The sequence below is a fragment of the Elephantulus edwardii genome, unplaced genomic scaffold (assembly GCF_000299155.1).
Source record: "Elephantulus edwardii isolate Elephantulus edwardi_28Jun2011 unplaced genomic scaffold, EleEdw1.0 scaffold00079, whole genome shotgun sequence".
Taxonomy (NCBI): domain Eukaryota; kingdom Metazoa; phylum Chordata; class Mammalia; order Macroscelidea; family Macroscelididae; genus Elephantulus; species Elephantulus edwardii.
Genome location: NW_006399829.1, coordinates 2,434,315 through 2,446,345, shown reverse-complemented (window position 1 = coordinate 2,446,345; position 12,031 = coordinate 2,434,315). Strand labels below are relative to the sequence as shown.

The window sequence follows — 12,031 nt, the reverse complement described above, 5'->3', positions numbered from 1 at the left end:
GGCAATGCGTGTATCTGCGTGGTGTAAATGTTAAAGGTGAAAAGTCAGCCATTTATCACTGAGAGTCACAGGCAACTTGATGGCACTTAACAAGACCAACAACAACAACAACAACAACAACAACAAGAACAACAGGATGCTATAAAACATGGGCCTGATGATGTGCTTCCAAATGGTGACAGCCTTGAAAACCTTATGGAATATTTCTACTCAGCACACATCAAGTTCCTCTGAGTCAAGAGGCACTGTACAAAGTAATATAGCAAAGCTTCTCCCACCACGTGACTGACAGATGCCCTGAAAGAAGTCTCTACCCTCTTCCACCCATCTGTTCTCCTTCTCCTTTGTCTCTTTCAATTTATGTTCACTCTGATCACCTCAAGAATTCTAAGGAACCCCAGTAGCGGAGTGCATTTTATGTTGGGCTGCTACCGGGAAGGTTAGCAGTTTGAATCCATCAGCTGTTCAACTGGAGAAAGAAGAGTTGTCTTCCCTGAGTCCAGATGGACTTAATGGCAGTGGGTTGTGGGTCTGGTTTAGTGAATGCTGCCTCTCGTTCTCCTGTTAGGCATGGGTCAATTAGAACTGCTGGGGACACACAATCTTTTGCTACACCAGTTAGTGTTCAAATCTAACTCAAAGTGTCAAGCTGATTCTGACTCCTAGCGACCTTCCTTCACATCTGAGGCTGTAATTCTTGACCTGAGGAGACTTCGCATCTTTTTCTTCCGAGTGGTTGGTAGATATGAACCACCAGAAGCAGGGGGCCTTTAGGTCAACCAAGCAACGTGCTATGGACTATGATCCCACCAGAGCTCCCTATTTGAGTGCTGCTGTTGTTAGGTACCATCGAGCCAACTATGACTCAGCGATCCGATGAACAACAGATCTGAAACCGCATGCTATCCTGTGCCGCCCCTCATTGACTCCAGCCCATTGCTACAGTCACTGTGTTGAACCATCTTATTGAGGTGCTGAACCATTTTATTGAGGGTCTTCCTCTCTCTTGCTGGAAAGGTAGGGTCTTTTTAAAAGACTGTTCCCTCCAAACAACCTTTCCAAAGTATGTGAGACAATGCTTCACCATCCTTGCCTCTAAGGAGCACCCTGGTTGCACTTTCTCCAAGACATACTTATTTGTTTCTTTTTAGAAGTTCATTGGATAGTTAGTACTCTTCTTCAACACCACAACTCAGAGGCATCAATTGTTCTTTTGTCATCCTTAGTCATCCTCCAACTTCCAAATGAGTAGAGAGTAAATGAAAAGTACACAGTTTGAATCAGATGCACCTTAGTCTTTAAACTGGCATACCTGGTCCTTAGCACCTTGGATAAGTCCTTAACAACAGGTTTTCCCTATGCAATGTCAGGACTTCAGATCTTGAATGAAAGATTCCTGCACTGGTGACTTCTGAGTTGAGAGGGATCACTAAGTAGGACCTGGGTACTGAAAATAGTTAAACATTCAACTACTAACTAACAAAAGGACTGGTGGTTTAAACCTAACCATCAGCACGTCAGAAGAAGGACCTGGCTTTCTCCTTCCCAAAGGTCACAGCCTTGATAAAATCATGGAGTATAGTTTTACTCTGTGACACATGGGCTTCAGTGTGTTAGAATCGACTCAATGGCAATTGGTTTCACTAGAGGCCAATGGCACCCATGCTATGCAGAAAGTCTGACTGGCAAGTTGGGAACATGCAGCAGTAAAAGACTAGAACAGGAATTATAAGCTTTTTTATGTAAAGGGCCAGATAATATAAGTTTTAAGGTTTGCAGGCAGTATGATCTCTATTGTGCCATTGTAGCATGGAAGCTGCAATAGGTAATACACAAATAGGTGACTGTGTACTAATAAAACTTTATTTATAAAAATTAGTGACTGGCCATCTTTGACACCCAGGTTATATATTAATAGTTTATTGATTCCTGCATACAAAGATGAGTGCTGGAAAGAACGAGCAGGAGCCCCAAATAAACATGGAGCTTGAGACTCCCTTCAATCCCAGCTAACTATGTTCTCGGTCACTTTTAAACCACTGCAGTGGAATAGGTTTCTACTACATGTTCCTTTCCAGAATTGCAATTGCAATAATTCCACCAAAAGTGTTTGGTTTTGTTTTACAGTTTGCCTTGTGATTGTTCTGTTTTACAATCTTTGCAAGGATTTGCTATGCTAATAGTGGTGCACAAAGCTACTCAATAGATTTGACTGACTTAGAATTCAGGTCAGAGATTGGTCAGTTTGGGCATTCTGCCACATTATAAGGGCCAGTCCCAAAGAGCTTGAGAGAGAACTTCACTATACTATCAAGAAGAATCTGGAATGGAGCACATTTTTTTGAATCCAGGGTCTCTGTGCTAAGAACTTCCTCAACCCAGAAGAGATAGATGTAATAATAACACAGTCCGTGATAATGAGAAATGGTACAAGATAGTAAAATGCAAGAGAGAGCCCAGGGTCAGAGAAACTGTGGTTTCAGAAAGAGCCCCAGAAGGGGATCGATGTGATGAGAGACAGTGGAGCACCGTCAGGCAGCGTGCTTGCTGGCACAGTGAGGTGCCTCTGGGTACTTATGGGCAGAGACTAAAGAGTTAGAACATCTGCTTAAGCAAGGCAGAGTCCTAGAGGGGCTGGACTGTCAAGGCATGGGCAAAGAGCTGAAAGCTATTTAGGTTGGAAGCTTTCTTTTTTTTTTTCTTGTTTTAATAAAATGTTTATTTTATCCTGATTTACTTAGAAAGCTCATATACATTGTTTTTCACATCGTATCTTTCCCATTTCCTTTATCTACCCTTCCCTACACCCATAAAATTGTGCAACCCTATGATTAACAAACTCTCCCCAGTCCATCCTCACCACTCTGTTCCTCCCTTCCCCCATTGGATCCTCATACATGTTCTACAGCAATGGTCTTCTTACACAGTATTTGTCCTTACGGGACTGAGTTAGTTCACTTAGCATAATGTTCTCCAGTCTCTCCCAATTTAGGCAGTGATTTACAAAATCATTGCTCCTGAGTGCTATGTAGTATTCCGTCATGTGAATGTGCTATAATTGGTTATGGTTAGACATTTAGGCTGTTTCCATGTTCCTGCCATGGTCACTAATGCTAGAAAGTGGTCTTGATTGAAGAACTCTCTTGTCCCTGAGTTTTATCATTTTACTCTCAAGTAGATCCCAAGTAGCAGCCCAGTATTTGCCTAATAAACCATATAACTCTCAGTATGTTGTACATTCTGTGTGGCTATTGCAATAAATTACTGAACCCCGTAGGAAAGTGGACTGCCATGGGGGAGGAAGCTGGAGAGAGGAACTATGTCTGGTACCCACCTCATGGGAACCAGCCTTGGGCTGATAGTGAGTTTTATCCCTTGGGAATCCAGGTGAATCACAGCCAGTGGTATGATCTGCACTATCTGAAAAACTTGAAAGTGAAGCTGAAAGCAGCCAGAGATCGAGTTACCTGAACACCAGAGCTCCATCCCGAAGGCCCAGGGAAAGGAAGTCACTGTTGGGCCGCATGGGGCTGTCTCCCCTCCACAGCAGCAGGCCATCCTTGGCAGTCGTCTTGAACCTCATGAACACATTTGATCTTGATCCAGACATCCTGAAGCAAATGAAAAAGAATCCACTGGATTAACCAGTTCCCAGTGCCATCTACAGTCCCAGTGTCAGCCAGCCATGAGCAGCGAGGGGTCAGCAGACTCTGGCCCTGGGTTGTTACATGTGCACTGCTAACTGAAATGTCAGTTCTGACTCACCAGTTGCTCATCAGAGGAACGATATACAGTCTCCTTCTAGAAGACTTACAGTGTCAGAAACCTGATGGAGGGGTGCTGAGAGTTGGAACTGATTCAATGACAGTGAGCTTGGTTTTGGCGTGAATGTGAAAGGATTAGAAAGGGCATCTCTGCTCTGAGTCCTGCCCTGGGTCTGAGAGTCTGGTTAGCTCCCTCTGCAGCAATGTCGTCCTCCCTGAATACACTGAAGCCTTTTGAGGCTATAACCCCCATAGCCACCCAGTCTTTTCTCTCTCCTGTCTTACCATTCAATTGGTCCTTGGAAAACTGCTCCTCACTCTCCAACAGTTGTTTTAGGGGCTGGTGAGTCAGTTCTGCCTTCTAACAACATTATATGCAACTGAACAAACACTGCCCATGCCTGCACCATCCTCATCATCTCTGCTGGGCTCAAACCCTTTGTTGTTACTGAAAGCAGTTTGTCTACTTCACAAAAAGATAGACTCAAACTTGTATTTGGTTCTTGCAGACTTGTTTTAATTTACTTAAACTTCAATTTGAACTTGCACAAGAACAATTGATGGTTTGTTCCACAGTCAGCACCTGGCCTGGTTTTGACTGCTGCTGTGGAGCTTCTCCAACAACTCTTTCCACAGATGTATCTATGCAGTCCATCAAGTGAAGTCCATGTGTGCTTTCTGTTTCATTTTTTAATAAAAGATATTTGTGATGAATAAATCATTGTACATACAAAATTCAGCCATTCTATGTCCAGCCTGATTTCTGTCACTAAGAAAGTATAGAGATGGAAGAGCAAGAAAAGACCAAATCTGATGATAGAAAACACTCTCAAAATTGTACAAGAAGCCAAAACAAAGGGAGGAAATGCAGACTAAAAGATACAAACAGAAGATTTAAAAGAGCAAATCAGGAAGACAGAGCAAAGTATTATAACAGATTATGTAAAGAACTGGAGTTGTAGACTAAAAAGAGAACTCCCTTGGCATTTCTCAAGTTGTGCTGGCAGATTGACCTCGTAATGTACTTTTGAAGCATTACAGCTATTGAAAACTCTGTTTCAGAGAAGTCATACTCTGAAATAGAGGGGTTTGCTATGAGTTGTAATTGACTCAATAGCAACTGTTTCATAAATAACCATCTTATTGGGTCTTATATCATAATGGGTGTGGCCTCTGAAGAGTATGTTGTTGTTAAGTACCGTAGAGTCAGAACTGACCCATAGCTGATGGCCCAGCGGGTTTTAAGAGGCAGTTAATTGCACGGGAGGAGATTGCCTATCCTTCTGCTGTGAAGCAGCTGGCAGATTCGAACCACATGCTCTCAGGATTGTAGCACAAATTCTTGCCACTAGGCCATAAGGTAGATTCACTGGATTAATGAAGCCAGTAATCAATCTAACTTTGGACTCTTTCTTATACAAAATAACAAATACACTTCACATTTAATACATTTTGGGCTGAGTTTTCTGTAACTTGCATTAGAGTAAAATATACTTTGGACTTGACTTGCACTTTTCTCTCACACACACACACACACACACACACACACCTCCCTCACTCTCCTCCCACAAGCACAAGTACCAGTGGAGTGGCTCTATTATATAGCCTCACACCCTCTACTCCCATCTTGACCCTCTCATCTCCCCAAAACATCTGGTAACCTCTCACCGAACACCAGCACTGAGACTTGACCCTCATTCACACAGTTACTGCCTGCTGGTAATTTGATACATTTCTATCTTTGGGGAGAGGGGGTAATGTGAAGAAGGAAGACCACTTTCTATCTGGAAATACATTTGTCCTGGCCCCTTGTCAGAACCATACATAAAAACACAACCTGGATTAGAGAAATTAAGCAACTAGTGTGCTTGTGGAGTTACCAGGGACATAGAGTGCCTCAGGGCCATTTCTTGTAACCACTTTTTGTTCCTTGTAAAAAATTCAAACACATAAGTCATTATCCCTCATGAACATAGATGTAAAGATCCTCAATAAAATTCTAGCCAATAGAATCTAACAGTACATCCAAAAAAATAAGTCACCATGACCAAGTGGGATTCATACAGGTATGCAAGGATGGTTCAGCATAAGAAAAACAATCAATGTAATTCATCACATTAACAAAGCAAAGAACAAGAACCACATGATCCTATTGATACAGAAGAGGCCTTTGACAAAATACAACACACTTTCCTGATTAAAATACTCCACAAAATAGGAATACAGGGGGATTTTCTCAACATAGTAAAAAGTACATACGCAAACCCAAGAGACAACATCATTCTCAAAGGACAGAGATTAAAGGCATTCCTTTTGAAAACAGGAACTAGGCAAGGATGTCCACTATCACCTCTCCTATTCAATATAGTATTGGAAGTCTTAGCGATAGCAGTAAGACAAGAGAAGGAAATAAGGGGTATCCAATTTTGCAAAAAGGAGGTAAAATGATCTTTATATGCAGATAATATGATAGCATACTTAGAAAACTGTAAAGACTCAACAAAAAAACTACTAGACATAGTTGACCAATTCAGCAAAGTGGAAGGATACAAGATCAACATACCAATTGGATTTCTCTACAGTGACAAGAGAATACAGAACTGAAGCTAAGAAAAACAATGCCCTTCACAATAGCTAATCACAAGATTAAATACTTAGGAGTAAATTTAACTAGAAACACAAAAGACTTACTCAAAGAAAATTTTAAAAAATTACTGTAAGAAACAAAAAGAGACCTGGAGAAATGGAAGACTATACCATGCTCATGGACATGAAGACTGAATATTGTGAAAATGAAAATTCTACCAAAGGGAATCTACAAGTTCAGTGCAATCCCAATAAAAATACCAATTCCATTCTTCAATGAGATGGAAAGGCATTTTTAAAATTCATCTGGAATGGAAAGAGACCTTGAATAAGCAAAGCACTCCTGAAAAAGAGAAACCAGGTAGGAGGCATCTCATTCCCTGATCTCAAATTCTATTACACAGCCATGGTGGTCAAGACAGTGTGGTACTGGTACAGTGACAGACACATAGATCAACAGAATAGAACTGAGAACCCAGAAATCAGCTTGACCTATGGTCAACTGTTTTTTGACAAGGAGATGAAATCAGTTAATTGGGGAAACAAACGTCTGAGGCTACATATTGCAACAGGAGGGGACTGTCCATTCAACATCAAAAGAAAGACCAACTAACTGGTCTGGTAGAGACTGGTGAAACAACTGAGCCAATGACCCTAAGACAACCTTCAAACCTGACTGAGCCCAACTCCAGAGAAACACCTTTGGCCAAATAGCCCATGGGCTTGTAAGGGGAACAGGAAGACCCAGAAGAAACTTACTTCTTTGAACAATTAATCATGGGAGACCAAGAGGGCAACATTCTTCCCAAAGCAAAGCCGAGGAGGTGGGAAGGAACAGGAAAAGGGGAGGAAGATACAGGGCACATAGAGAGGAGGGAGGAGAAGTCACATAGCAGGAATTGCAAAAACAAATGTGTATAAACTGTTGAATGTAAAATTAATTTATACTTTGTAGACTTTTACCCAAACTACAACCAATAAATTGGCTTCTCGGTAAAGGTCCAGTGGGGTATATTCATTTGGGGACCATGTTTACCCTTGTGTTGGCCCCAGGCAGAACTGCAGACTGACCACAGGACAATATGAAACCACCTGTCTTGTCCAGCAAATCCTGCTCCTTGCCTTGCCTTCATGTGGGTCAAGTTCATGGTTCTTCCTAAGTTTACACCTCAGAAAGCTCTTGGTGGTTGTACCCCCCTCCCAGATCTTTAGCTAAAAAGAGCTGTGATGGTTTGCAACACTGCTGCTTGGAAGGCTGTACTTTTCAAGTTAGGTTTGTTTTTGTTTTAATATAGTTTCTATATTTATTTTGCATGATTATTCTCTCCATCCCTGGATTAGTGACTAATCTTTTACATCTTCTGGCACATAAAAATAAAGAAAATAAATCCATGAAAATTCCCCTCTAGGGAGATAAGGAAGGTGCCTTGGGAAGCTCATTACCTCTTGAGGATGTCCGGGTTGTCGTATATCAGGTAACTTCGGCCCATGAACTGCGGAATCTCAATGGCTTCAGTGATGGCTGGGACAGAACACAGAAGGGAAGTTACAGGGTTTGTGACTCTTTCCGACCCCAGGACTCAACCACGTGGCAGGAAAACACAGAGAAAGCCAGGTCATGGGGACCAGGGGATTTCACAACTTGTCAGCTCCTTCTGCTTGGCCAGTTCAGAGCTTCTCAGCCTGCAAGATTAGAGCTGTTGCCCCCTGTTGTTCCCTTCTGGGGGCTGGTGGTTCACTCCATAATGGCCTCAGTGCTACTGGGAAGCCCTTGCAATCTGCTGAAACTTGAACTGCACTCAATTATTCTTGGAAGCCAAAGCACTGGTCTTGGGGCATGTGGGGACCATCTGGGGCCCGTCCGTCATGTTCTCCAAGGAAGACAGAGCAAGAGAACAAAGGGAGAGCAAGCGAAAGCAGCCAGCCCACTTTCCTTGACATCGATCTGCCTTGAGGCCTCTCCAAGCATGGCCTCCAGATAATCTGTGAAGTGTGACACTGAAACTCAAGCTCTTGCTTCTACAGATCCCCATCTCCTGTCATATTTAATAAGCTCTTCCCTTCAATCTTGCAAAGGCATAGGGAACATGCAATGAAAGAGGAGTGGCTATTCCTGTTTTACAAAAGAGGGAGAAGAGGCATAGAAATCACGAAGACAACACAGATAGGAGAGCCAGAAACCATGAAGCAGACTGAATTTAACTCAGCGCTGTTGAGTCAGAACTGACTCCTAGTTGACCCTCCAGCACGTTTTCAAAAGATGTACATTGCATGAGAGAAGATTGACCATCTTTAAGCTGGTGGATTCAAATCACCCATATTTGGGTTGTCAGTGCAATGCCTTACTCACTAGGCTACCAGAGTTCCCTATGAATCATCCTAATTTTCCTTTAATGGCTCCCGACTCATTTTTAACTTTCCAGAAAGACAGTCCCTTTGCAGTTTCGCCCAGAAAGGCACGGGTTAATTAGCTGTGCCACAAATTAGGAGAAGGTTGGAAGGCTTCTACTAAAGAGAGCACAGGAAACCCATGGACTCAAGCCCCAAGGCCAAGTTCCTATGTTGTCGAGTCACCCACAACACGCTCTGAACATCTTAAAGGAAGGCAGAAGAAGAGAAGGACAATCTTACAGAGTAACTTCTGGGATAACAACCCAAGAAATGACTTGTGGAGCAGCACAGTCCTGGACAGAGGCAAGTCCCTCAGGATCCACAGGGACACGGATGGCAGTTCCTTGCATCTTAAGATCCTGACTGTACCACTACCACCACCATCCCTTCCACAGAAGGAGGCAGGGGAGTAGAGAGAAGGAAATAGAGAATGATGCAAAATGATAGGGGATGAGGGGAGAAGAGGCTGAGTCTGAAAAGGGGGGAAAGAGTGAGGAAGCTGGACAAGAGAAGGAGCAAAGAAAATACCAGGGAGGCAGAGATGTGAACAGAAAGGGAAGTCATGTAGCTAAGGAGCCATCTGCTGACAAGGAAACGAAACCCACTACTCCTGGGTGGATTTTGACTCACAGTGACCCCCGGTTCGATAGAGTAAAGCCACCCTACAAGGTTTCCAAGGTTGTAAAGCCTCACAGAAGCAGGGCGCTGCACTTCTCTCCCACAGGGTGGGGTATCCAAACCATTGGCAGTGGATTCTAACCACTGGCCTTTTGGGGTAACAATCAAACATATTAATCCCTGAACCGTCAAGGCCTGCAGCAAGGAAACGAGAGCAGGGAATGCCAAGAAGAGATGGAGAATCAGAGAAAGGTGGGGAAAGAAAGAAGCCTGTAAAACATTAGCAGGATGAGAGGAGAAATGGAGGACGGGAGGAGGGAGAACGAGAAGGGAAGAGGCTACGATGAAGAACGAGGTCTAGTCCAACAATAAGAGCAACAAGAAGAATAACGAAACAAACGTACGAATGAAAACAAAAAGTAAATAAAAACCATACAAACAAGGACTAGAAATGAAAGAGGGGAAAGATGACTGTGGCCATGGGCATAGCGACCCCTGTGAGGATGGTGACTGTTCAGGACAGGGCGTGTGTCACCGAGGTGTCACCTTGGGTCACTGAGTTAGGGCTGACTTGATGGCATCTACAGCAATGAAGCACCAAGGAAGGGGAGTGCTTGGCTGAGGGGGTGGCCTGGTTTCAGGACACAAGGACTGAGAGAAGACGGAAGAGAGGCAGAATCCAAACTGAGTAGGCGTCCTCCTCAGAGCCAAGCACAGCCAATGATGCCCTCCTGGGCTTGGCTCACCCCCAGGGTTAGAGGCACAGCCAGGCCCATCCCTGCTGCGGGCAGCCGTGAGCATGGGCCTGTGGCCAACAGCCATGGCTCCACTGAACTTCCTGAAATGGCCAGGACGTCCTCTGTGCAGGCACCTCAGGAGGGGTCTGAGCCCATGCAGCTGCCTGTCCAGCCTGGAGCTCCAGAAGGAGCCCCCCCCCCCGCCCCCGGTCCTGCTGGGAGATGAGGCTGAGGAGGGGCTGGAAGGGAGGGTCCACTCACTGCCCCCCACCCACCCGGCTCCCCCTGCCCTGCGCTGCCCGGCCTGTCCTGGCAGGCCCTGGCCTGGGCCCAGAGCACTCTCCTCAACTCTCAGAGGACATACTGTACTTACTATTGAGACAGTAGTTCCCACACTCTGCTCAGTGCCAGCATGAAACAGAACGGGGAGAGACACAATTTCACAGTCATTGTCAGACACCAATCACCCTGGTTCAAGCTGCTCACTTGACACTGGCCTTGTTCCCTCACAAAGCCAGGCCAGTTCTGGCCCAGCGTGTCCTCTCATGGAATGTGACTTTCCATTCTAACAGGGGTGGCTAGAAAACTCTCCCAGGGCTCCTACCTCGCCTCTCTGGTACCAGCTCCACAGTGGGGGTATGTGTGGGAAGTCAGGAAGGCGAGGGGGAGATGTGTATACAAGCCGTCTGACACTAGTGAGGCTCCCCAACCTTGAGTTTACAATCCACAGTCCCGGACAAACTGTTCTTCACTAAAGAGTCACTTACCTTATCCAAGATGATTACTTCCCTGGCTCTAGGCTGCGTGGGAAACAGAAGGCTAAGCCAGCCTAAGGCTTCCTTTCTCTCCAGAGAGGTAAACACGTCCCTCCACAGAGAGCTGCTCAGCTAAAAAGAAGGCCATCCCTCTCTTGTAGTTCAAATCCACCAGCTGCTCTGAGGAGAGAGGCAATCTCCTCCGGTGTGATTTACAGCCTCTGAAAACCCCTGGAAGTTCTGCTATGAATTAGTTCCAAATCGACTCAATGATTGATCGCAAAACTCCAATCAAAACACTCGCTGTTGTAGAGTTGGAACCGACTTATAGTTGACCCTCCAGCAGGTTTTCAGAGGCTGGAAACCACATAGGTGGACACTGCCCATTTTCCCCCCAAGTGGCCGGAGCATGCAACCAAATGTGTCACCGTTGGGTGAGCAGTGCATGTCCTTACATATCATGCCACCAATATTCAAACTGACCTGGTTATTTTGTAGTTCATCACTGGATGCAAAAAACCCCCAAAGAAATTCAATATAGCTAGAATTTACGAATAAATTCTGCCTGAAAACATTGAAAGTAACCACCTAGCACTCTTCTGGTGGCACTGTGGTTTGCTTAAATACTGCAATATGGTTATATCATCACCTATCCCTTTATACTTATTTCTTTTTCTACCATATCTTTTCTCTGTGGTAAGATCCTAACTGATAGGATGTATTTTTATTGTCGCTTCCCTTCCCCCTGCCTTTTTCTTTTTAATTAATTTTAATGAAAGTTTACAGAGACTTTGGATTTCCATTAATTCATTGTTGCACTTTTCGCCCTGCCCCCGCCCCCAATTCACTCTTCTCCTTGAAAAGTAAAATAAAAACTCTTTCATTGTTATGCAATCCCTCCCCTCAAGTCCACTCCACTGTGCAGCCTTCATTCTGGACTCCTTTCATGACAATAATACTCAATCATATATGCCTTTTAAGCATATCTGTTTCAATGCAGTATACATCATTCCTCCCCTCCTTCTCTGTCTTCCCTCAACCCCGATGTCAGTCCTGTTTTACAACAATGACCCTATGCAATCAATATTTGTCCTTTTGTGACTGAGATATTTCACTCAGCATAATGTCCTCCAGAATCACCCATTTTGCATAATATTTCATGAGTTCCTTATTTTTCAAT

The 12,031-nt window shown here is 44.2% G+C and overlaps 1 protein-coding gene across 1 annotated transcript in view; it reads right to left on the bottom strand.

The window, feature by feature from the left end:
* The window catches only part of EGFLAM (EGF-like, fibronectin type III and laminin G domains), a 195,487-nt gene that overhangs the window by 13,978 nt on the left and 169,478 nt on the right, over positions 1-12,031 (bottom strand). The window contains exons 18-19 of the mRNA XM_006889542.1: positions 7,794-7,872; positions 3,468-3,611 (exon numbers count right to left, since the gene is read on the bottom strand). Of these exons, the coding sequence (XP_006889604.1) occupies positions 3,468-3,611; positions 7,794-7,872 (223 nt within the window). The remainder of the gene's footprint in view (positions 1-3,467; positions 3,612-7,793; positions 7,873-12,031) is intronic.